This window comes from Lutra lutra, chromosome 17 (genome assembly GCF_902655055.1).
Source record: "Lutra lutra chromosome 17, mLutLut1.2, whole genome shotgun sequence".
Taxonomy (NCBI): Eukaryota; Metazoa; Chordata; class Mammalia; order Carnivora; family Mustelidae; genus Lutra; species Lutra lutra.
This window is the reverse complement of record NC_062294.1, coordinates 26,019,889-26,044,922: the sequence shown is the minus strand read 5'-3', so window position 1 is coordinate 26,044,922 and position 25,034 is coordinate 26,019,889. Positions and strand designations below refer to the sequence as shown.

General features: G+C 37.6%; 1 protein-coding gene, 1 non-coding gene and 1 pseudogene across 7 annotated transcripts in view; all 3 read right to left on the bottom strand.

Annotated features, from left to right (window-relative positions):
- The window catches only part of CNOT1 (CCR4-NOT transcription complex subunit 1), a 112,085-nt gene that overhangs the window by 37,356 nt on the left and 49,695 nt on the right, over positions 1-25,034 (bottom strand). For all 6 annotated transcript variants that reach the window (XM_047711349.1, XM_047711352.1, XM_047711351.1 and 3 more), the window contains exons 10-18: positions 24,852-24,962; positions 21,587-21,757; positions 20,853-20,980; positions 18,752-18,992; positions 16,626-16,745; positions 15,089-15,211; positions 14,740-14,891; positions 1,824-1,974; positions 428-629 (exon numbers count right to left, since the gene is read on the bottom strand). In XM_047711349.1, coding sequence (XP_047567305.1) covers positions 428-629; positions 1,824-1,974; positions 14,740-14,891; positions 15,089-15,211; positions 16,626-16,745; positions 18,752-18,992; positions 20,853-20,980; positions 21,587-21,757; positions 24,852-24,962 — 1,399 coding nt within the window. The remainder of the gene's footprint in view (positions 1-427; positions 630-1,823; positions 1,975-14,739; positions 14,892-15,088; positions 15,212-16,625; positions 16,746-18,751; positions 18,993-20,852; positions 20,981-21,586; positions 21,758-24,851; positions 24,963-25,034) is intronic.
- Positions 1,388-1,523, bottom strand: LOC125090068 (small nucleolar RNA SNORA50). The gene has a single exon (XR_007124175.1). It is a non-coding gene; the product is annotated as a small nucleolar RNA SNORA50 (small nucleolar RNA).
- LOC125089255 (60S ribosomal protein L5-like) lies at positions 9,863-10,755 on the bottom strand (annotated as a pseudogene).

The window sequence follows — 25,034 nt, the reverse complement described above, 5'->3', positions numbered from 1 at the left end:
AAGTTCAAAGCCAAAACATTTGAAATAACTAAAAAAGTGTTAGGGATTTACTATCATTTTCAAGGTAGGTGAGGTATAACGAAGCAGAACATATACCTGAATCTCCTATGTGAAATATTTTCTACCTTTATTATTTACTGAATGATTCATAAAGCTGTGAATTCTTTATCTGAACCTCCATCTTTCAGAATGTCATTAACACACTTGTTAATGTCTATATTATCACTTGGTGAAACAGAATCCTTATAATCTGAATTAATTAATATTATAATAGTATAGTGTTCTCTTCCCAGCTTTGAAGAATGAAACCACCTCACAATTTAAACAGCTTTCATTACAACAGTGACTCCAAACACCTTACCCCACACTAAAGCACAATGAGATTTACAAATAATCTGCACTCTCATCCACCACTGCTCCCCCTTACCTGGAAGCTGTGATGAAAGTCCTCCAATACCACTGAAAGCAGTTGTCTGATTTGGGGTTGAAAGGGGTGGAAATGCTTTTGCTGGTGATTGAGGGGTACTGAAGGCAGAACCCAAATTTGGAGGAAAACCCTGCATACTCTGGGTGTGAGGGGCAGCTGAACCACCTATACTAAGAGATGCCATTCCACCAAGAGGGTCAATCTAAAGAAAAACATTATAAAAATGTATTAAACATACTTTAAGAACATACAGACATATGATACAGGTAAAGAAATCTTTAGCTCTTCATATGCTTAATCGGTAAACTGCAAAACCCCGAACAATCATAATACCTAAATCCTCAAATCAAGTCAACTGTGCTAGTCTTTTTTCTTACTATGTCACAGAATAGGTTTCAAGAGTTAGCCTCTGCCAAAGTATCAGAGCCGTAATGAGGGATACAAAACTTCAAGAATAACACTTATGATGAACTGCCCTGCAGCCAGCACTCAGCAGTGACAAAGGACAGTTGTTAGGTCTTCAAAATTTCCAATGAGCCCCTTTGTACCAGAAAGAATCTCTCAAACTACATTATTTAACTTTCAACACGAAAAACTTAGCAATCAGAAATAAATCTTCCAGTCAAAACAAATAAATCTACTCAAAATGTGAAGATCTTGAGGGCTGGAGGAGATCAGCTCTAATTTAAAACAAACAAACAAAAAACAAGGTAAGCTATTCACCAAAAGATCTTTTAAAATATCTATAACTGCATTTTCAAGCTTCTTAGTTTGTGTCATTATTTCAGACGTTCATGACATAGAAAATGGTACACAAAATGCCTTTTATAAAGTGGCCCCTGAAGAATCACTAAACATTCTTTTCTTAAACCCCAATCTGCCAATCAATGCAGATGAAAAGAGAAGTGGAATATGTTGCTCCCAGAGAGAAGGGGGGTGGTTGGTGTCAGGGAGTAACTTAAATGTACCTTGTTTTTAAAAGAGCAGTTCAGTTGAGAGCTGAAGAGCCCCAGTTATAACAAGTCCTTATGCTCTAGCACTGTTGCTTGGCCCGTGAAGCTACAAACAAGACACATCAGGTTCAAAGGCAGTGCTTATTTCTCAAGTCTAAGTTACTCTTATTTTAAAAAGAAGCCCTTATCATTTACCTAAATAAATTGTTTTGTACCTTTCCTCTCAGAGTCACGTTCTATTTAATGATTAAAGTCTATCCTCAACTATAATGCCTATTTATGGATCTCCTTTAAAATGTAGTAGTGGATGCTAGACATGCAGGTATCTATAAGGTAATAAATTTAGACAAATTTTCATTTGACAAATTACAAATGATGTAGAAGTTTATTCTATTCCAAGTCTATGAACACACACAGATGTACCAGTTGTAGCATTCATTTACCTGAACGGGAGAAATGGCATCTAAGCTGCTAGCACTAGGAGGGCGTCCTTTTGGCATAACTCCAGGTGGAGGCTGTCTGGCCTTGTTCATAACATTACTGCAATTGGCCACCATGGTAAGGATGGTTTCTGATAACTCCTGAGAAACACTCCTAACGACAGAAGAGAAAAAATATCACTTAGAATACCTAAAGAAACAAACCTGATTTTTTCTTTTAAGTAGGCTCCATGACCAACGTGGAGCCCAATGTGGGGCTTAAACTCACAACCCTGAAATCAAGACCTGAGCTGAGATCAAGAGTTGGATGCTTAACCAAGTGGGCTACCCTGGCACCCCCATACCTAATTTTCTAATAAAGAAAACCTGACAGAACACGTGCCTAAATTTCCACCATACCCCAAGTCTTTGCATCCATCATTAAACAAGGGTTTTCTGGGCAACGGCTCTCTCGTGGAGATACCTAATTTATACCCTTGAAACTAAGCCTTTTGTATGGTACAACAAATGTATTTTTAAAAACATTCCAAGTAACATTACATATACTCACCCATTTTGCCAAAAATTATGCCCAAACCTGAATATAGCAAAGCCAACAGATAAGAAAACTCAATACTGAGTTTCTCATAAATACAAAACATTTATTTAAGTATAAATAAAAATACCATATACATGTAGTCACTACACCTGTCAAGCACATAAAGAACTGATTCCTAAAATGTCAAGTAGGATAAATGGTTAATGAAAAACCCACCTTCTCATCTTAAGGTATCACTGCCTCATAAAACTGTAGAAAACCCTTATATTTCTAAACTCTACACAAACTTGATTCTGTCTTTAATCTTTCCTCCTAAATTCAGAATATTACTACTGCCATCAAGAAGTAAAAGTAGTCAGTCAGAGAAGACCATTATTTCATGTTTGGGAAATGAAATATAAAACTAGACATCAAATCACTACAGTACAATCTACAAAATTCTTACTTGAACCAGTATGAAAGACACAGTGGCTCCAACTCGGATTATGAATTTAAATGAACAATGAGTTGGGTTTTTTTTTTCATCTATTAAAGCAGGAAAGAAAAAATATTAACAGATCATGGAAAAGAAGAGGGAGATGTCAAGTACTACAAGTGTGAGTTTACTTATTTACTTTAGTACTGTTAATTTCCAAAAGATGCTGCAAACAAAGACATTTCAAACAGAAAAAAACATGACTAGCTCTCTCTAGCCTCTATATATCTAAGTTCAAATACCTACTCCCATGCAATTAAAACTTCATGGACATACCAGTGTGATCTCTTAGATTACCAAATACTCCACTAGCAAGGCTATGAGGAAAGAGACATTTTCACTGCTGGTGGTTATACAGAATGAAAAACTTCCTAGGAGGGAAATTTTCCAGTAACTAGTAAAACTATACATGCACTTCCATTTATTCCAATAGGCTCTGCTACTAATGGTCCCAAATACACACTAGCAAAGACGATGGCTACAAACACTATTTACTGCAACACTACTTATGATATATAGCAAAAATAATCAGAATGTCCACCAGTCAGAAACTGGTTTAATAAAGCACAAACATCTACTCAATGAAGTACTATGCAGCAATTACAAGGAATAAGAAAGCTCTTTGATTCTATGGAATAAACTGTAGGATACCTGATCAAATGAAAGCATGTTGTTACAGAGTATACAATATTCTCCCTTCACTGTAGTAAAGAGGAAAATACACAAATATTTTTTTTTAAGATTTTATTTATTTATTTGACAGAGAGATCACAAGTAGGCAGAGAGGCGGGCAGAGAGAGGAAGGGAAGCAGGCTCCCTGCTGTGCAGAGAGCCCGATGCGGGGCTCCATCCCAGGACCCTGGGATCGACCCCGGGATCATGACCTGAGCTGAAGGCAGCGGCTCAACCCACTGAGCCACCCAGGCGCCCCCACAAATACTTTTTAAAATGCAAAGATAACCCCCAAATATAAATGAAAATGGTTACCAAACAAGAACAAGGTGGGAGTAAGAGCCACAAAGATCCCTCTTAGTTTCTTAGTTAAAAAAAGAGACCATAACTAACTAACTAAATAAATAAATAAGAAATCATTCCAAAGACATCTATGCCATGGGTTAATGGCTTATTTGTGGAGAATAAGGAATAACACAGAGGACATGGGGAGATGGAGAGGAGAAGGGAGTTGGGGGAAATTACAGGGGGAGACAAACTATGAGAGACTGTGTACTGTGAAAAACAATCTGAGTGTTTTGGAGGGGCGGAGGGTGGGAGGTTGGGTGAGCCTGGTGGTGGGTATTATGGAGGGCACGTATTACATGGAGCACTGCATAAACAATGAATGTGCATAAACAATGAATTCTGGAACACTGAAAAGAAATTTTAAAAATAAATAAACATTCAAATAAATAAGAAACCATCCCAAAGACATGTATGCCATGGGTTAATGGTCTCCACTAGTAAATAATAATCACTATGTTGCAATGAATACAAAAGGCCTTCAATTTTAAGACACAATATTTTCTGTATTACACAAAAAGGAAATAAACTAATTTCAACTGTTAAGACATCACTAATGATATGAATCATTTCAGATGTTAAAATATTAAACAGTGGGTATCTCAGATTGACAAGCTATGGTTAATTAAAATATTCCTTATCATTTGGAAAAAACTTTCTTATATTTGACACAATTTCAAACTTAAAGAGACCAGAATATTATTAGGGACTCCCATAAATGCTTTACTCACCAATTAGTTACATTTTGCCCAATTTGTTTAGCCAGTCTTTCTATACTCTCCTCCAAAAAGTGTATGTAAAGACGTTATCTTTTGTCCCTAAATACTTCACTACATTTATCCTAAGAACAAGGACATTTTCTTATAGAACTACATAGAATAATATATATCAGGAAGTTTAACACAAATAAGCCATATTCAAATTACATCATTCCCACAAGATACTTCACTGCTATTATTCCCCTGCGTCATGATCCGATCCACTGCACTGCTGTCACCACTTCTTTGAACTAGAGAAATTCATCAGCTGTTATTTGTCTTCCTCCAACTTGATTTTTTTAAAGTTAATTTATTCAATATCCCTTGATTTGAGTTTGTCTGATATCTTATATTTTAGATGCGTTTGTTGCAGGACTACCACATAAGTTACATTATATTCTTCTCCGTGCATTTTATTTTTTGTTTATATTATTGTTTTAAGTAATCTCGATACCCAATGTGGGCTTAAACTCAAAACACCCCAAGGACAAGAGTCAGATGTCCCCTCAGTGCATTTAATTAGGAGGCATATGATATAGAGAGCTGGTGATCACTTTGATCTATAAATTAATGTGGCATATGCCAGGCTTCTCCATTGAAATGTTACTTCTTTCCCCCTTTGTTATTATAAGGTAATTTTTGGGGAGAGACGCTGAAATTAGGTGATCGCCCTGCTCCTCAAACATTCTCTCATGACTTTTAGCAGCCACTGAAGTTTATAACTCCATCATAATTATTTCTGTATTTATTACCTGGAAGAACTTCCCTTCTTTGGCATTTACATGCATCATTAAAATTCTTCAACAAGACAGGTTCTTCTAATACAGCAACAAAAGAAATTAAAACCTGGAGTTGGGTAAACCACCTCCTTACTAAAAAATACAAAACATTTTATCCAATTTCAATATGCCCTTAAATTTCCAGTATTTAATTCCAGTTTACTTACTTCCAGGTGGATTACAATGTACAAATGTGAAAGGCAATATTCTAAAACTAAATTTTAAAACATTAAGAACTTACAGAGCAGGGTTTCTCAACTGTTGCACTATCAGCACTATGGACTGGATAATTCTTTGTTGTTGGGAGGCTCTACTGTGGACTGTAAAATGTTTAACAGCAACCCCGGCCTTTACCTACTAGATGCCCTTAACACATTTCTCTCTGCTTGTAACAATCTATAACAATATCAAATGACTCTGAGGAAGGAATACTCCCTGAGAATACCCAGTTAGGGATATATGTGTGCAAATTTCTCAAAAAGCAGAGAAAAGCAAAATAAAATTCAAGATCTACATGGGATAGCTTACGAAAACAGGACTGGAGAGGAAGACAAAGTTAGCTCCAAAAATGTTACAGGTTAAGCTGCACAGTAGACTCATAGGTGTTTATTATGCTTCAGAAATTATAAAAAAATACACAGTACATAAGCAAACGGTGAAATAAAAAGATCTCCAAATATTCTCTACTCCATAAAAGCAACTAGAAAAGTGGCAAAAATTATCAGAATCAACTATATTAGAACTCTTACATATATGATACATAACATATATATGATACATGAACTCTTGATATATAACAATCCAGAAATTTTTATTCCAGAAAGACTGAATCTTGGTAATAAAAGCTTTCCAGTATCTCAATTTGCTTTACTCCCATGCCGCCCCCTCCAGCTGGACAGCAACCTTGAAAACCTATCATTACGGAGAAAAACCAGCAGCCTGACAGTCACAGGACAGGGCTCAGAACTGGCTTGAGGCATCTCCAAAGCCTCATCCTCAGAGAACCCTAAGAGACAACAATGGCAAGATTATCTCTATCTGACCTAAGAGCTGGCCAAGCACAGCCTTTTCCCTCATGAGATATTTGCTGATACATTTAAAGGGAACTGTTTTAATTTTCTGGCTGCCTAGGGTGGAAGATAACAGTTTGAGCAAATAAGAGGTTAACCAAAAAGCTTAAAAGGAAAATTTGGGGAATAAGATTCCCATGGGTGAAATGGAGAATTCTGATTTTCCCAGAGAATCAAGAAGTCCTTGGACATGTATTGAGCAATGCCAATATGTCAATCTGTGATATTACCACAAAAAGACCTAAAACGGACCAAGCTCTTACCTCAAGTTGACGTTCAGGCTCTAAGAAGGAAATAAAGGCTAACAAGTTATTGTCAAGTGATCAGTGTTAAGATGTGCCCCAATATGCACAAAAAAAAACACAGGAAAAAGAGTAATTTGCTCATTCTGGCATTTAAGAAAATCACCCAATCATGATCTCAGGGTCCTGGGATCAAGCACCCTATTGGGCTCTCTGCTCAGCAGGGAGCCTGCTTCCTCCTCTCTCTGCCTGCCTCTCTGCCTATTTGTGATCTCTCTGTCAAGTAAATAAATAAAATCTTTTTTTTTTTTTAAAGAAAAGGGAAAAAAAAAAAATCACCCAAGTCTTAGCTGATCACCAGGCTACCCAATGTCAATGGCCTAAGGTGACAAAAAAGAATATGGACACGACAGAAATAGTTCCAAAACCTCTCTAAATGAAAGAAAAAAGCAACAAAACAAAAAACAGAGGTGGGGGTGGGTGCCTGATTTCAAGAACTCACACATTATTTTGACTTACCAGTTTCCAACCACAAATTACAAGATATGCAAAACAAAAACAAAAACACAGTAAAGCATGGCCTGCACACAGCAATAAAATGCTATCATCAAAAACTGTCCTGGGAGGGGCACCTGGGTGGCTCAGTGTGTTAAAGCCTCTGCCATCAGCTCAGGTCATGATCCCAGGGTCCTGGGAACGTGCCCCACATCGGGCTCTCTGCTCAGCAGGGAGCCTGCTTCCTCCTCTCTCTCTGCCTACTTGTGATCTCTGTCAAGTAAATAAATAAAACCTTTTTTAAAAAAAATCAGAATTTAGTAAGAAATTCTGGCGGGGCGGGGGAGGGGGGGGAGACGACACTACCTGTCCTGAGAAAAGAAATGCTGGCCTTAGTAGACAAAGACTTTAAATCACTTATTTCAATATGTTTCAGGAACTGAAGTTAGGGGCACCTGGGTGGCTCAGTGGGTTAAAGCCTCTGCCTTCAGCTCAGGTCATGATCCCCAGGGTCCTGCAATCGAGCCCCACACAGGGCTCTCTGCTCAGCGGGGAGCCTGCCTCCCTTTCTCTGCCTACTTGCGATCTCTGTCAAATAAATAAAAGATTTTATTAATTTGACAGACAGAGATCGCAAGTAGGCAGAGAGACAGGCAGAGAGAGAGGAGGAAGCAGGCCCCCCCGCCGAGCAGAGAGCCCCAGGACCAGGGGATCACCACCCAAGCTGAAGGCATAGGCTTTAACCCACTGAGCCACCCAGGCGCCCCTAAATAAAATCTTAAAAAAGAAAAAAAAAAAAAAAAAAAAAAACCACTGAAGTAAAGCATGTTAGAAAGAACTACAAGAAAAACTTTAAAAAGGTGCCCCTCAAGGGCTGGCTGGCTGGCTGGCTGAGTTGGTAGAACATACAAAGTCCTGATCTCAGGGTTTTGAGTTTTAGCCCCATGATGGGTGTAGAGATTTCTTAAAAATTAAAATCCTATGGGGGGAGAGGTGGCTCTGTCAGTTGGGAATCCTACTCTTGGTTTTGGCTCAGGTCCTGATCTCAGGTTGTGGGAATGATCCCTACATGGGGCTCAACACGGAACCTGCCTGGGATTCTCTCTCCCTATCCCTCTGCCCCTCCCCTCAATTGATCATGCTCTCTCTTGCTCTCTGAATTTTAAAAAAAAAAAAAAAAAAAAAAAAAAAGATGTTCCTCAAGATAGAGCATCTAGAAATTATTATTTCTTGGGGCACCTGGCTGGCTTAGTTGATGTGCACACAACTCTTGATCTTGGGGTCATGGGTTTCAGCCTCACACTGGGTGTAGTAACTTCCTTAAATAAGTAAGTAAAATTTTAAAAAAAGAATTCTTTTAGAGTTGAAAAATCCAGTAACTGGGGGGCCTGGATAGCTCAGCCAGTTAAATGTCTCCCTTTGGCTCAGGTCATGATCCCAGAGTCCTGGAATCAAGACCCGAAATGGGCTGCCTGCTCAACAGCAGGATCTCCCTCTCTCTCTGCTGCTCTCTCTAATAAATAAAAAAAAATCTTCTAGAGGAAAAGAGGAAAGAAGAAGAAAGGAGAAAAGAAAAATGTAGTAACTGCCAACTTCACTACAGGTTCCCAAGAACAGATTCATGCAGGCAAGAGAATCCAAGAATCTGAAGATAACTAAGATTATCCAGCCTGAAAAAGTGAAAGAAAAAAGTGGAAAAAAATAAACTCAGAGACCGGTGGAACACTACCAAACGTATCAAGACATATATAATGGGAGTTCCAGAAGGAGAGAGGAGATGGAAAAGGGGCAAAAAGAGTATTTGTCGAAATAACAGCTAAAAACTTCCTGAATTTGATGAAAACCATTAATCTAGACTCCCAAGAAGCTCAAAAAACTCCAAGTAATATAAACATACAAGGTCCAAACCTAGAAACATAATCAAACTGGTGAAAGAAAAAAAGATAATGTAAGCCGCTTAATGGCAAGGAGAGGCAATGTAGTGCATACAAGGGAGCCTCAAAATAAATTAACGGCTGATGTCCCCTCAGAAACTATGGAAGCCAGGAAGCCCTGGGATGGCATATTCAAAGAACTGAAGGAAAAGGAGTAACAATCAAGAATCCTCTATTATAAAACTATCCTCGAAATACAAAGGAGACGGGGCGCCTGGGTGGCTCAGTGGGTTAAAGCCGCTGCCTTCGGCTCAGGTCATGATCCCAGGGTCCTGGGATCGAGCCCCACGTCGGGCTCTCTGCTCAGCGGGGAGCCTGCTTCCCTTCCTTTCTCTCTGCCTGCCTCTCTGTCTACTTGTGATCTGTCTGTCAAATAAATAAATAAAAAAAATCTTTAAAAAAATAAAAAATAAAAAATAAAAAAAGAAATACAAAGGAGAAATTAAAACTTTCCCACTTAAACCAAAACTGAGGGAATTTATTCTTAAATAATCTACCCTAACAAGAAATAAAGGGAATCCTTTATGCCGAAATGAAAGGACACTGCACAGTACCCTGAGTTCACATGAAACAAGTAAGAGCACCAGCCCAGTGACCTAGATAAATATAAAACACAGTGTGTGTTTTTTAATTTATATCTTTTTAATCTCTTACTTGATCTTTCTTTTTCTGGCTTGGTAAGTTTATTATTGTCTGTACCTAAAAAATATTTATAGAAATTATGGTTTGGTTTATTAGCTCTCAGTGGCCTGCTCCTAAGCTCTGCGAAAGTTTGAGTTCTTCTGAGCTACCTCATCTTTCTTCAGGGCCAAGAGAATTTGGGACAGTTCCACTTATTCTAACTTCTTTCTTAGGCTCCTTCTCATAGACTGGATTCTCTCATACAGCAGCATGAGCTTTCTTACACATCTTCACCATGTTTAGAGTTACTTTGTTCTTTATATATTTACAGAATTGTCTTTTCTTTTTTTTCCCCCCCCTTAAAGTCATCTCCATACCCAGTGTGGGGCTCAAACTTACAACCCCAAGATCAAGAGTCAAATAAATGCTCCACTGACTGAGCCAGGCAGGTCCCCTGAGAATTGTTTCATGTCAGCGTCTTCATCTTCTTCCATTCAGTAATGCATATAATCTGCAATGTTCTGACCCATATGCTTCCGATGTACTTCTGCACTGAATTCCTTGCTTTCCAAACCAGGGAATCATTTGGTACTATGAGGGACAGACAAACCTCCATCCGCAGGTCCCTCGAGGGCCACAAAATATTTCCAGTAGCAGTTGTGGCCAGCCCTGCATCCAAAAAGCAGGTAAAGACACCAGGTTGACCGTCAATGCTTTCCACATTGTATTCATCTCCAGTCACCTCCACCTGGCCTTCACAGCTCTTGTCTATGCCAAACCTACCAAAGGCCAGTAGCAGACCACTACAATATGCTGTAGTGTAATTTGTCAGGTCAGCCTTCACACTGTACTTTGGGAATTCATGAGCATAAGCTGCAAAAATAATCATATCTCCTTCTATACTGGCATAAGCAATCTGACAAATGATCCTTCTCTTAGCTACTTGAACTATCATTCTATATTTGGATGTGTTGTACTTATTTTTATCCTAAATTACCAAGTGTTTCTGAACATAGTAATCCATTATATCCTCTCATCTTCTAATGTCCATTTGGTATCTCTTAAAGCAAGACTTTCTCTTGACAGTTTTAACAAACTCCACCCTGCAGAACAGAGAACAGCATCCACAGCTTGCCAGAGACCTACCTCCTGCTTGATTTAAAAGATAATTACCACACAAGGTAATAATTATACCTTTTTTGATGATAACACTATGTAGAGAGGTGTACTCTAACAATAGCAGCTCAATGAAGGAGAAAGAGGACAGAGCTATATGAGTAAATTTTTGCATTCTATTGAAATTCAGTTGGTATTAATCAGAACTAGGGTGTTTTAAGTTAAGATGTTAATTTTAACAGGTTAACTTACAAAGGGAAAACATAAAAGCATATATTCAAGGAAACAACAAGGGAATTAAGATGATATACTACAAGATAATATGTTTAACAGTGAAGGAGGCAGTAATGGAGAAATAAAAGAAAAAAAAGACATAAAATATACAGGAAAATAGAAATGACATGAATAAATTACCTTATCAGTAATCACATTAAATATATATAGATCAAATACTCCAATTAAGAGATGATCAAATGGATTAAAAAAAATAATAATCCAACTATATGTTGTCCAGAACTGACTCACTTTAGATTAAGACTTCTATAACTTGAAGATAAAAGATGAAAAAAGATACCATGCAAACATTAACAAAAAGAGAACTACATCAGCTCCACTAATGAGAGACAAAATGTAGCCATAAAGTAAAAACTTAACAAGAAATAAGAAAAGGATTTTATAATAATAAAAAGGCCAATCCTTCTTACAGGAAGACATATAATAATCATAAGCATACATACCTTTAAAAACAGAGCCCCCAAACACATGAAGAGAAAACTGAAGGGAGAAATAAACAACTCAAAAATAGTTGGAGGCTTCTATACTCTATTATCAATAACTGATAGTCAGCAATAGTGTATTATATACTTCAAAGTTGCTGAGAGACAAGATCTTAATTGCACCCACCACAAAAAAAAAAAGAAGAAATGATAATTACGTGGTGTGACAGGTTAGCTAACACTATTTTAACTGTACACTGCAATATATAAATGTGTCAAATGAACACATACATGAACTGACACAATGTCAATTATACCTCACTTTAAAAAAAAAAAAAAAACAGAACTACAGAGCAGTTAAACAAGGAACACAGACTTCAGCAACACTATTAAACCAACTAATCCTAACAAACATACAGAACACCCTACCCAACAGCAGACTATACACATCCTTCTCAAGGGCACATGGAAAATTCTCCAGGATAGACCCTGTTAGGCCACATGATAAACTCAATAATTTCAAGAGACTATAAAATCATGTAAAGCATATTCTCCACTCACAACTGAATAAAACTAAAAATTAGTTAAGAGAAACTAGGTATTCCCAAATATGTGAAAATTAAATACAACAAACTTATATGGGTCAAAGAAAATTACAAAATACTTTCAGATGACTTAATACCAAACTTAAAGCATTTCATAGGGGGAAATTCAAAGCGATAAACACCCCAAATTAAACAAGAACAATCTCAAACAGAAAATCAAACTTTTCATCTTAGTAAATTTTAAAAAGTTCAAACTATCGAGTCCCACATCGGGCTCCTTGCTCGGCGGAGAGCCTGCTTCTCCCTCTGCCTCTGCCTGCCATTCTGTCTGCCTGTGCTCGCTCTCTCTCCCTCTCTCTCTGACAAATAAATAAAACCTTAAAAAAAAAAAAAGTTCAAACTAAACACAAAATAAGAAGCTGAAATAAATGGAAAAAAGAAAAACAACAGATAAAAACGAAATCAAAAGTTGCTTCTTTGAAAAAGGTTAACAAGACTGACATACATTTAGCCACAATGACAAGAAAAGGGTGGTGTGGGGCGCCTGGGTGGCTCAGTGGGTTAAGCCGCTGCCTTCGGCTCAGGTCATGATCCCAGGTCCTGGGTTCGAGCCCCGCATCGAGCTTTCTGCTCAGCAGGGAGCCTGCTTCCTCCTCTCTCTCTGCCTGCCTCTCTGCCTACTTGTGATTTCTCTCTGTCAAATAAATAAATAAAATCTTTAAAAAAAAAAAAGAAAAAAAAAAAAAGAAAAGAAAAGGGTGGTGAGGGAGGAAGGGAAGAAAGAAGAGATTCAAATTATTAAAACCAGGAACTGAAAGAAGTTCACCACCAACCTGAAAGAAGTGAGAAAGAGTATAAGGAGATAGTATAAAGGAACAAGATGGGCAAACTCCTAGAGAAGACAAAAATGACCAAAACTGATTCAAAGGGGGGGGGGGGGGGGATGAAAATTTCCCTAGGGGCACCTGGCTAGCTGGGTCAATAGATCCATGTGACTCATGGTCTCAGAGTTGTTAAGTTCAAGGCACCACTGAGTGTACAGATCACTTAAAAATAAAAATCTTTAAAAAAAAAAAATCTGTATACATCTGTTTACATCTATAACAAGAGACAGAAGCTCAGGACCAGATGGCTTCACTGCTTAATTCTACGGAACATTTAAAGAATTGACACCAATTTTTCTCACAACAATTTAAAGAGGAAAGGGAAAGAACACTTATCAATTCACTACATGAGGCTATTATTACCCTGATAATCAAAACCAGACAAAAAAAAAAAAAAAAAAAACAAAAAACAAGAAAACCACAGAACAATATCCCTTAGGGATGCAGACACAAAAGCCCTCACCGAATACTAGCAAACTGAATTCAGCAACATGTAAAAAGTAGTATACACAAAGACCAAGTGAATGCAAGATTTTTTAACATCCAAATTTCACTTAATATGCATAACAAAATAAAAAAAAACACAATAACCTCACGAGATACAGACAAAAGCATCTAATAAAATATCTTCATGATAAAACATGCAACTAACTAGAATTAAAGGTAAGGAAACGTCAACCTGAAGGGTATCTAAACCCACAGCCAACATTACACTTAATGGTTAAACACCTTCTAAATTCAAATACAAGACAAGAATGTCTACTCTGGCCATTTCTATTCAACATCAGACTGCAGGTTCACTGTAGAGAAAAAAAAAAGATGGGAAGGAGAAAAAACTATTCACGCCATTACCTGACTTGTACAAAAGAAACTATACATACAACAGAGGAAGATTAGGACTTATACATTGAAAAGGACAAAACATCACTGAAAAAAATTAAAGACCTAAATAAAATTCATGAGTCACAAAACTTAGTATTATAAAATGGCAATACTTCCCAAAATGATATAAAGATTCAATGTAATTCCAGTGATGATCTTCACAACTTTGCAAGAACTCATATGGAGGGGCACCTGGGTGGCTCAGTGGGTTAAAGCCTCTGCCTTCGGCTCAGGTAATGATCTCAGGGTTCTAGGATCCAGCCCCACACCTGGCTCTCTGCTCAGTAGGGAGCCTGCTTACCCCACCCTCCACCTACTTGTGATCTTAGTCTGTCAAATAAATAAGTAAAATCTTTAAAAAAAAAAAATTCATATGGGAATATAAGGGACCCAGAACAACCAAAACAATCTTGAAAAGGAACAAAGTTAAAAGGATTCACACTCCCCAATTTCAAAACTCACTGAAAAGCTACAGCATCAAGATGGCATGGTCCTGGCAAAAGGATCAACATGTATAGATCAACAGAACTGAGAATCCAGAAATAAAACCCCCACATTTCAGGCAACTTTTCAGAACACAATTCGAAAGACAGTAACAAATGTGTTGGGACAACTGAACATCCATATGCAAAGCAATGAATCTGAACCTCTCCTTACACTCATATACAAAAAAATCAACTCAAATGGATCGAATACGTATTTTTAGTATAGCACTTTGGATTTAAAAATGACTGGATTATCTAAGCTGCTGTCACTTTTAATCACTCAACCCCTCTTTCCCCAAACAATTTATTCATATAATCCAATTCCAATACTAAACAGTCCTATGTAAACATACTCTTCTTACCCTGCACAAGCTTGTAAACAGGCCAACATTGTCGCCAGAGTTTCTGGAGGAAGTTGAGCACTTTTGGGCTGATCTTTCTCTGGAGCAAGTCCACCCAAAATAGAAGGGCACCGTCTCTTTAAAAAAGTCATACATGCCTGGATAAAAGGCTCCTAGAAAAAAGAAAATCTTTGAGTTTATATGAAACTGATCTTAACTGCTTTGAGGCTTAAGATAAATTGCTTTCAGATTAAAGACTATTAAAAGACAGTATGACTAAAATCCGCAAAGTAATATCTTCATTGCCACTGTCTAACTAATTAAGCCATCAAAATTTTAAAGCAGTAATAAATGGACAAATCCTGCTTACTCCATGCTCTCGAATTTTATCTGTGAGCCACTTATCAAGTTTGAGGTATTCACGACGTGAAGCAAGTGCAGCAAGGTCAATAACAAAGGCAAATGGAGTACCATTTAGCAGCATTGACAAGGCCTAAAACAAAAGAATATCAGAAACTTTTAAGTCAGAATGCCTGGATGGCTCAGACAGTTAAGCGTTACAACTCTTGATTTTGGCTCAGGTCATGATGTCAAAGCAGTGAGATCAAGCCCCACAGCAAGCTCCCCATTCATTAGGGAGTCTACTTGAGATTTTTGTCTATTCCTCTCCCTCTACCCCCTCCTCCCCCTTCCCCAACATGCACACACCCTCTCCCTCCAATAATCTTTTTTTTTTTTAAATAAATCTTAAAAAAAAAAAAAAAAAAACAACCTGTTAAGCAATTAAGTATCTTTCTCTCATTCTGTTCTATTCTCTGTCCCCTGGTTTTACTTTTACAAACAAGTCTAAATAAAACATAGTGCTAATATCTTCTTGGTCATTATTTTTTAAGTAGCTTAGTATAATTCATTGGTGATATTAGTTTTTACTAAAAATAAGATCACATTTCAAAGGTGGACAAACACATGACTTTACCCTGTGCTTCTGAAAATAACTCAACCTAAGTCAGAGCAAGACACAATGCATGAAAATCAATACTCCATTTTTAAAAATTTAAACTCAGACTTACTCCAACCTAAGCACAACTTCAACACCAGTACTATGCACCTACTGATGAAAGACATCAAGTGTCAGACTACTTGTCAAAAGATACCATGAATGCTAATAAAACCTCCAAAAGGGTGAAACCCAACCAGTTTCCCCACAAATTATATCTAACATACTACATGAAAGTCAATTATCACTTGCTTTAAAATAGCCTTGCAACTATCACAGAAGACAAAACAAAACTCAATCAAATGTACTGAGAAGTGAAAACACTTTTTTCACTTTTTTACAAAGATTTTACTTATTTATTTAAGAGAGAGCAAGAAGCAGGGATGGGGGCAGGGAGACAGAGGGAGAAGCAGACTCCCCATTCAGCAAGGGGCCCAATCTCAAGACCATGACCTGAGCCAACAGCAGATTCTTAACTGACTGAGCCACCAAGGCACCCTCATTTCTTACCTTTCTAAAACCACCTTCCCTCTAAACCCTTTGTACTTAACAAGGCAAACTGTAAATATCAACCTAATCTAGCTAAGAACTAGTTAAATTTGAATTATTCCTAAGGCATCTATGTTACATGAAAAATGTTTTCTGGGGCGCCTGGGTGGTGCAGTCAGTTAAGCACCCAACTTGACTTTGGCTCAGGTCATGATCTCAAGGTCATAAAGCCAGCCCTGTGTCAGCCTCCACACTCAGCAAGAAGTCAACCTGAGTTTTCTCTCTCCCTCTGCCACTCCCCACTTGCCCTGCCCCACCCTTGCTCATACTCCTCCTCTCTCTCCAAAACAAATGAATCTTTATTTAAAAAGCTTCCTTTTCTCATTAATAAAAAAGTGTTAGCCTGTCCGTCCAAGCTCACCTTCAAGTCCTGGGCCACATCAAGTATTCGAGACAATTTGGCCTGATCATACTGCTCCCCTCGCATGTACCATTCTGCCATTGCATGCATAATAAGTTGGCGGATTGAGGGAGACTGTCCCTAAAAAAAGAAAAATGGGGGTTACATTATCAGTACTGCTAAACATTTTTACAGGCACTACTGCAAACACCCAGCTAATCTAATTTGATATGTATATGTAAAATTGAGGTCTATCAGTGCAGACTTTAAGTTCAATCCTCAAGCAGTGATTGCAGACATTCTCTGTAGGAAAGTCAAGTTATTTCCAGATCTTCCAAATGAAAGCCTGTCCCTAAACCTTGGGTCATACAGTCATTGAGTAAAAATTTATCCTATAAAACACCTGCCAATACATTTTCAAACAGAAGAGAATACAATGTGAACATGAAGATACATCAAATCTGTATAAATTCCTTATTATTAAATTATAGAATTACTGGTCTATAAGCTTTTAAAATTGGTTTAAGGTAATCATTTCTCATGTTGCACAGTGTAGTATTCCAGGAATGGTACTCGTACATTTTACAACATCTAGCTATTGTCACAAATGAGAATGTCCATTTTTCTGTAATTATCCAATTTTCTTTATTTCCAGAAAACAGCCTGGCTTTGAGAACTGATCTAAAGACTTGCAGCTGAATGAAAGAAATTAAGTTGGAATTTAGTGACTAGTTCTCAGAGAAGGAATGGCAAGGCAACTGCTATCACTATACCTAAATCACTTTACAGTTACTGTCCTAGAGCGACAGAAGATCCAAATGAAACAAGTATTGAACAAGGAGTGAGGAGATGCAGCTCCTTTTGGTCTGTCCTTTCTACCTTATAGCTGTGGTGATAAAGACCTAAAAATACCTGGCCTGCAAAGCTTTTGGATAAATGCTTGTTACACATTCTGTAAACTCTAAGTTTACCACATAATTTGAGTCTAAAAATGAAGAGCTGACTGAATAGCATAGAACTAAAGTGAACATTTTCAATATAAATGATTCGTAACAAATTTTTTAAAGTACTTGTATATAATGTGAACTAGTGAAAATTAAAATGACTAAAGAAAAAAATAGCCCAAAAAAAAAAAGGCACTTGAGCAGAGCCCTGGTGGCTCAGTTGGTTAAGCGTCTTGACTCTTGGTTTCGGCTCAGGTCATGATCTCGGGGTCAGGAGACTGAGCCCTGTGTCTGGCTCTACAGTCAGTGGGGAGTCTGCTTGGAGACTGTCTCCCTCTGCTATTTCCCCTACTCTCTCTCTCTCTCTCTCTCTCAAATAAATATTAAATAAATCTTTAAAAAGGGGGGCACTTGATATAAATAACTGCTTTTTCTACAGATTCTGAATTTGTCATTATTAAAAATATAATAGGGCATTAGGGGAAAAAATTCAATGAACAAAATATATTTACAGATTAAATCAATTCTACAGACTTAGGGAGGGAAAGCACAGGGCTTAAACGGCATTTCAGCAGAATCTAAAATAAAACGTAGATGCTGGATATGGATAAAAGACAAAATATGTCAAGTAAACTGATTTATAATCTTCTTCTGTTTACTGTTAAAATAAATAAAATCTTAAAAAAAAAAAAAAAAGGGCGCCTGGGTGGCTCAGTGGGTTAAGCCGCTGCCTTCGGCTCAGGTCATGATCTCAGGGTCCTGGGATCGAGGCCCGCATCGGGTTCTCTGCTCAGCAGGGAGCCTGCTTCCCTCTCTCTCGCTCTCTGCCTGCCTCTCCATCTACTTGTGATCTCTCTCTGTCAAATAAATAAATAAAATCTTAAAAAAAATAAAAAAAAAAAAATAAAAAGTGACATGAGCACCTTCTGGCTCCATGATAAATAATTAAGCTCCTCACTATTATCAAAAGCATACTGGTGCCCTTGTAGTACAGAGCTTTCGTGGTACTGATTTATTTGTTTATTGCTTCTTCCCTCTCGTTCTTTGAAGTTTTAGACTTTAACACTCATATGATGCTAAAAGATAAAGTAAGCTTTGCTGAAGTGCCACTTTTTGAAAGTGTCATAACTGAAGATTGACAATTTAGTTGAACATGCTCCAAAGAATGTCAGTTATTAAGAGAAAAAAATGTCTATTTCTTACCTGCCCATGCCATGCATAGTGCAAAATAATAGCAGAGTTAGGATGGTTTCCGAGGAAAATTGGCATCAGAGTAGAGATGAGCTCATGGCGCAAGGTGTGCCAAGAGGTGTTGATTTGTAGTAAGGCCAATACCAGCATGTCTGGACAGTGTTTAATAGGGAAGCTGAAGAGCTGTTTGACTTGCTCATATTGCCCCACCTCTGCAAGCCTCAGCAGAGATTCAATCAAATCCAAGCTCTTCCTAAGAAGAATGGAGGTAAGATACTGTCAATGAAAACCTAAGTACACAAAAATGTATTTTCCAAATAAGTGTTACCAGCTATCACAATAAAACTGAGTTGTTGTCAACTCGAAAAGTGTTTAAATTGGTGGTGTTCATATTAAAATCATATGCTGGTATACTTTCATACTAATTTCAAAGGCAGTCCAAGTTGACAATAAGTGGTTTAGTAGAGGGGACACCACAGACCACTTATACAATCATGGATCATTCTTACCAAGGAGATACCATCAAAGATTTTTGTGATTGGTATAAAAAATAGAAACAACATCACAGACTTTATTTAGGAATAGTCATAAACCCAAAATGTAAACACAGACCTAATTTATACACACAAAAAATTCTACACAAAAACAGAGCCTGAAAACTTACTTTGGTAATGCCAAGGTCTAACTTAAGTGCCTTCTGATGTCAAGCAAATTCAGAAGTCCACAGCAACCCCTATGCATTATTCTTGCCCCAAGAAGCTGAATGTGGTTGACTTTAATCAAATCTCAGTATCTTACTCTACCGTTAGTCCAGGAAAACTATGGCGACAGAGATCAAATTAAATGCCATGAGGAAACATATACCCCATACCATGGGATAGTTTAAAGGATAAAAGATCCTATTACTTCATCAAATCAATGGCAAAATTGTATTTCAAAAAAGAGAATGAGAAAAGGTAGACTTATAGAATGAAAGAAACCATATAAACCCTGTCTGGACTCTTCATCATACAAACTGTTAGACATTTTTGAGACAAACTTGATGTTAAGGAATTGTTAAATGCGCTATGACATTTCAGTTTTATAAAAGAAATACTGCTATATACTTGGACTTGACGGGGAAAAAAATACCAATCAAGCCTGCATATCCAATGTTGCCAGCACCTGAGAAAAGGACAAACTTTAGAATAAACTACTGTTTGGGAGTCAATCTTTCAGAACAGGGATCAGCAAACTACACCCACAAGACCAATCCTACCTACCGCCTGTTTCAGTAAATGTTTTGTTGAAAGAACTACACCCATATTTATACTGTGCTACAATAGTCAAGCAGTTGCTACAGAGACCATCTCGCCAGAAAAGCCAGGTATTAACTAACCTGTTACAGGAAGCTTATTACCATCTCTCACTTTAGAAGTTCTGGCTATACCTAAAGGGCTTTAAAGTGCCCTAAAAATCCCACCCAGAGCCCCCAAAATTCAATCATTTGTTCCGTGTTGGGAAAGGGTCTCAGAAAACTGGTTAGAAAAAAAGTAAGAAACAAAGCAGTTATCTTTGGGGAGCAATCCAGCCCATGTCCCCCCCCCAACCGTGTGTGTGTGTGTGTGTGGTGTGTGTGTTTTTTCAATAGTAATGCAAGTACTTTCAGCATCCTTACCTCACATTCCTAGAGAGGAGTGACTTGAGTTCCAGGAGAAACGTACTGGGCCAGAGTCAGATTCTCCCTCAGAAATTAGGAATTGGAACTCAAATAAACTAGGTAATTTAGCTGAAAGGATTAGAATTGATGGGTTGGCCATCTTGACTACTTACAAAGAAAAGAAAGCAAGCATATCTGTAGACAGAAGAAAGGGGTCTAAACTAAGGGAGAAGTACAAACTTCCTTCCAATATTTGACAGTTTCAGAGAATACCCACTGGCAGACCTTACAGAGGAAAAACATAAGTATCTAGTGATAAGGAAACTAAAAATACACTTTTATCCATCAACAACCCTCTATAAAATTTAAAGTTTAAGTAGGCTCACTAAAAATACGGTTTCAGTAAAATTTTTAACTACATAATTGCTCCCTATTAATTCTGTATTGCAAGAAAAGCTAGAGGTGAGTCTTTACCATGTGGCAATTTCTCGATTGTCATCCTCTGGTGGTGCTTTCAGAATATCAGTGGCAACCGTATGACAGGGATAGTCAGCAAAGCAGAAGATCTCTGGATTTATAAGGGAATGCTGAATGAAGGAGAGCTGGAACAAGAGAAAAAAGTTCTTACTACCATAAATGAATGCAAATGCTATGAAAATGTGAAGTATTTTCATAGGCTAATCTTAATCTTATTAAAATGACAATTTATTTTTTTTTAAGGTTTATTTATTTGAGAGAGACAGCCAGTGAGAGGGAACACAAGCAGGGAGAGTGGGAGAGAGAGAAGCAGGCCTCCCACTGAAAAGGGAGACCGACGTAGGGCCCAATATCAGGACCCCACCATCATGATCTGAGCCAAAGGCAAATGCCCAACAACTGAGCCACCCAGGCGCCCCGACAATTTCTGTTTTAAATCTTAATTACCTGCTCTTCAAAACCACAGACAATTCAAACACATGAAAGATATGAGATAAAATGGTCTTGGACAGAAATAGTTGGGAAAATGGTTTGCTACACTTTAAGTCTGACTAGTACTCAACTATGATGATCTCCTTCAAAATACTGATGTTCTCTACTATTCTGCACTGCACAAAACAAATTCTACGTTAAAAGATTATTTTAACCAATGTATAGAAGACACTACACTACTTCGTAAGGAGTAAGTCATTATTTGCCTCCCCTTCTACAATTGAACACCAATCACTTACCTGGCCTTCTGCATGTTTCCAAGGTCTATATATGAGGTCTACTGGGAACACTTCCATACCCAGACCCCGCTGAATGCCATAAACCACATTATGAAGTCCTTTACTGTCACGAATTTGAAATCCAGGATGGTCCAGTTCATAAGTTACTTCCTTGAAATTCAAACTCGGGTTCTAAAACAAAAACATTTTGAAACCTAATGAACAAAAAGTATACACATTTCTATGCTTTACCCAAAGAGCCAAACTGAATTGGAAATAAAAATGTTCTAATTATAAACTCAAAATAATCATAACCTGGAATTTATAAAGACGTAGAAAAACAATTCTTAATATTTAAAATAAATTGGTTCTACTAGCAAGGCACTCCAACCTTTTAGTTCATGACATACTTACAACCAATAGAAGTGGGTAACTTAGTCCAACAAACAATCCCATCCCAGTTTGGCAAAATTCCTCAATTAATGTCTCTCTGTTTTTACACTCAAGATTCTACTACCTTGGAACAAAGTTGCAAAAATAAGTCAATTATCCCAAATACCATTTTTTTATAAGATCTGACTTACTGAGAGAGATAGAGAACACATGCACTCAAGTGTGGGGTAAGGGCAGAGGGAAAGGGAGACAGAGAATCTCAAGCAGACTCCACGCTGAGCATAGAGCCTGACACAGGGCTCATTCTCCAAGCCCAAGATCACGACCTAAGTCAAAATCAAATCCATCCTTAACACACTGAACCACCCAGGCACCCAGACTGAACCTCCCAATACCATTCTTAATTAACTAAAGATCTCCCCTAGAAAGTATACCAAGTATGCATCAGGAAAAGTGGTCTAAATTCTTTATGTCAAAATGACTGAAAATGCCATTAAAAAAATGTTCTATGAAAAGGTATTCAAAAAAGCAGTATAAGACTCCTTAAGAAAACATAAAGCAGGGCGCCAGGGTGAATCAGTTGGTTGAACGACTGCCTTCAGCTCAGGTCACGATCCTAGAGTCCCAGGATCGAGTCCTGCATTGGGTTCCCTGCTCAGCAAGGGGTATGCTTCGCCCTCTGACCTTCCCCCTCTCATGCTCGCTCTCTCTCATTCTCTTTCCCTCTCAAATAAATAAAAATCTTAGGAAAAAAAAAAACCATAAAGCAAAGGAAGCAAGTTTATAGAAGATAATTTACCAAACACTCTGCAGAAAGTACTAAGTTTATTTTATGCTTGAAAAGAAAAAGGCTGTGCACACTCTGTGCACACTTAAAAATCCTCGAAGCACCATGGACAGTTTAGTTTTGCTCTAAGGCGACTCCTTGCAAGCCATGAAGACATCAATGCTTGCTTTACAAAGTAAGGGTACAAAGAACAAACTTCAAAAGAAGTATTCACTCTAAGGTAACAACAACATTCAGAAAATAAGATTTTCTTTTCTTTCTAACATTTGTTTCAAGTACTGACTATAACAGAACAGAACCAATAATGTATTATTACACAGCATTATCATAGAGACAATTTAGTAAATCCAGAGGTAAGTTTGGTAAGACGTAAGAATCCCCTTGGTTTCTTCCTCTCATCTTTGCTGGGCAATGGAGAAATCGAATTGTTGACCCAAAATGAAATTGTCTTCTGCTCCCTGCCCACAAAAAGTATGTAAAAAAACTCTAATATAAGAAGAAAAAGAAGGAAGAAAAGAGATTACTAACTCAACTGTTCAAACCCACAGTGCAGGCTCTCAATTTTATAGCCTTTTGCACTCTCTGAAAACAGCAAACAGGATTGGTAACATGAAATACTGTCCTTATCTGCAATTTTAAAAAGAGATTATTTTCAGTAAGGCAATAAAGTACAATGATGGAACTACTGAGTGAAAAGAGCGTATTTTTACTTATGCATGACCACCACAGGATAAAATCAAAACAGTAAGTTGGGGGGCGCCTGCGTGGCTCAGTACTTAAGCGTCTGCCTTCTGCCCAGGTCATGATCTCAGGGTCCTGAGACGGAGCCCCAAATCGGACTCCCTGCTAAGTGGGGAGTCTGCTTCTCCCTCCAGCCCTCGCCCTGCTTGTGCTCTCTCACTCTGGCTAGGTGCTCTCCCTTAAATAAAGAAAATCTTTAAAAGTAAAAAAGTGGTATCCATACGTAATAAAACTGGCATTTTTTTTTCATTTCCAAATTTTCTGCCATGATCAACCATTATTTTTTCCTACTACTAAAGGAGAATAAATCTGAATACTATAAATCTACCTATCAAGAACAATTTAAAAATCCATGAAAGTCATATAGACAGCTGTAACCCAATTATATCTATAAATCACTAACACAAAAAACTAAAAATGAGAATTAGGATCAATGTCCTGAGACCTTACAAGGAATATTATGTTGTAAATATATATATATATCTCTATCTACAAAGATATATCTGTATCTATATCTATAGTCTTCAAAGCTATTATATTGTTCCTAGACATTTTATGGATGAGAATGAAGATATATTACATACATCCTGACTCCATTATTCGTCCACTGATTACACTTTATCACTCCCAATTCTCAAGGTTTCATTTCTACATATTTTACTTAAGCATTTTTACATTTTAAGAGAGATACTTTGTTTATTTGGGGGCAAATTATTTAGTTTGTGGATATTCTGTAAGTTAAAGTAGTAAGAGAAATATGAATTTTATTATCCTTATCCACCATGAACAAGACAGCAGAATTTTTGTTGCACTTTCCACAAAACATTCAGAAGGCCTCCTTTCTCAGTAATTCCTTATATAATCACTACTTTGCACTAAATTTGTTTCTTCAAAATAACTACACACCAGGACTCCACCAAACTCCTCAGCAGTGTCACTCAGAATTGAACAGCAACAACTCCTAATGAACAAAACAGGTATGTGATTATGAACTATCTCCAAAAGATAATCACTTTGTAAAGTTCATTACTTTGGAGCCAATGAAGTTGGGAAACCCCAAAACACTGCTGCTCTCATTCAGCTAAGCATTTTATTTATTAAAATTTGCTTTCTTGGGGCGCCTGGGTGGCTCAGTGGGTTAAAGCCCCTGCCTTCAGCTCAGGTCATGATCCCAGGGTCCTGGTATCAAGTCCCGCATCGAGCTCTCTGCTCTGCAGGAGCCTGCTTCCCTTCCTCTCTCTCTGCCTACTTGTGATCTCTGTCAAATAAATAAATAAAATCTTTAAAAAATAAAATAAAATCTGCTTTCTTTGGGCTCTATCATATTAACATCATGAATATAAAATCATGATTACATGTACTCACCAGTTCTTTGAGAACATCAATCAAGACTTCTACATTCCATGTGTGTGCCTGTGCTCCATCACTTTTATCTTTTCCATCACTCCAGATCCCACTGCCAGGAGCAGAGATACTCTGTACAAGTAAAATTTGAATTAAACAAACCCAACTACTTAATGTGTTCAGCTCTGGTTGGCAGATCAATCA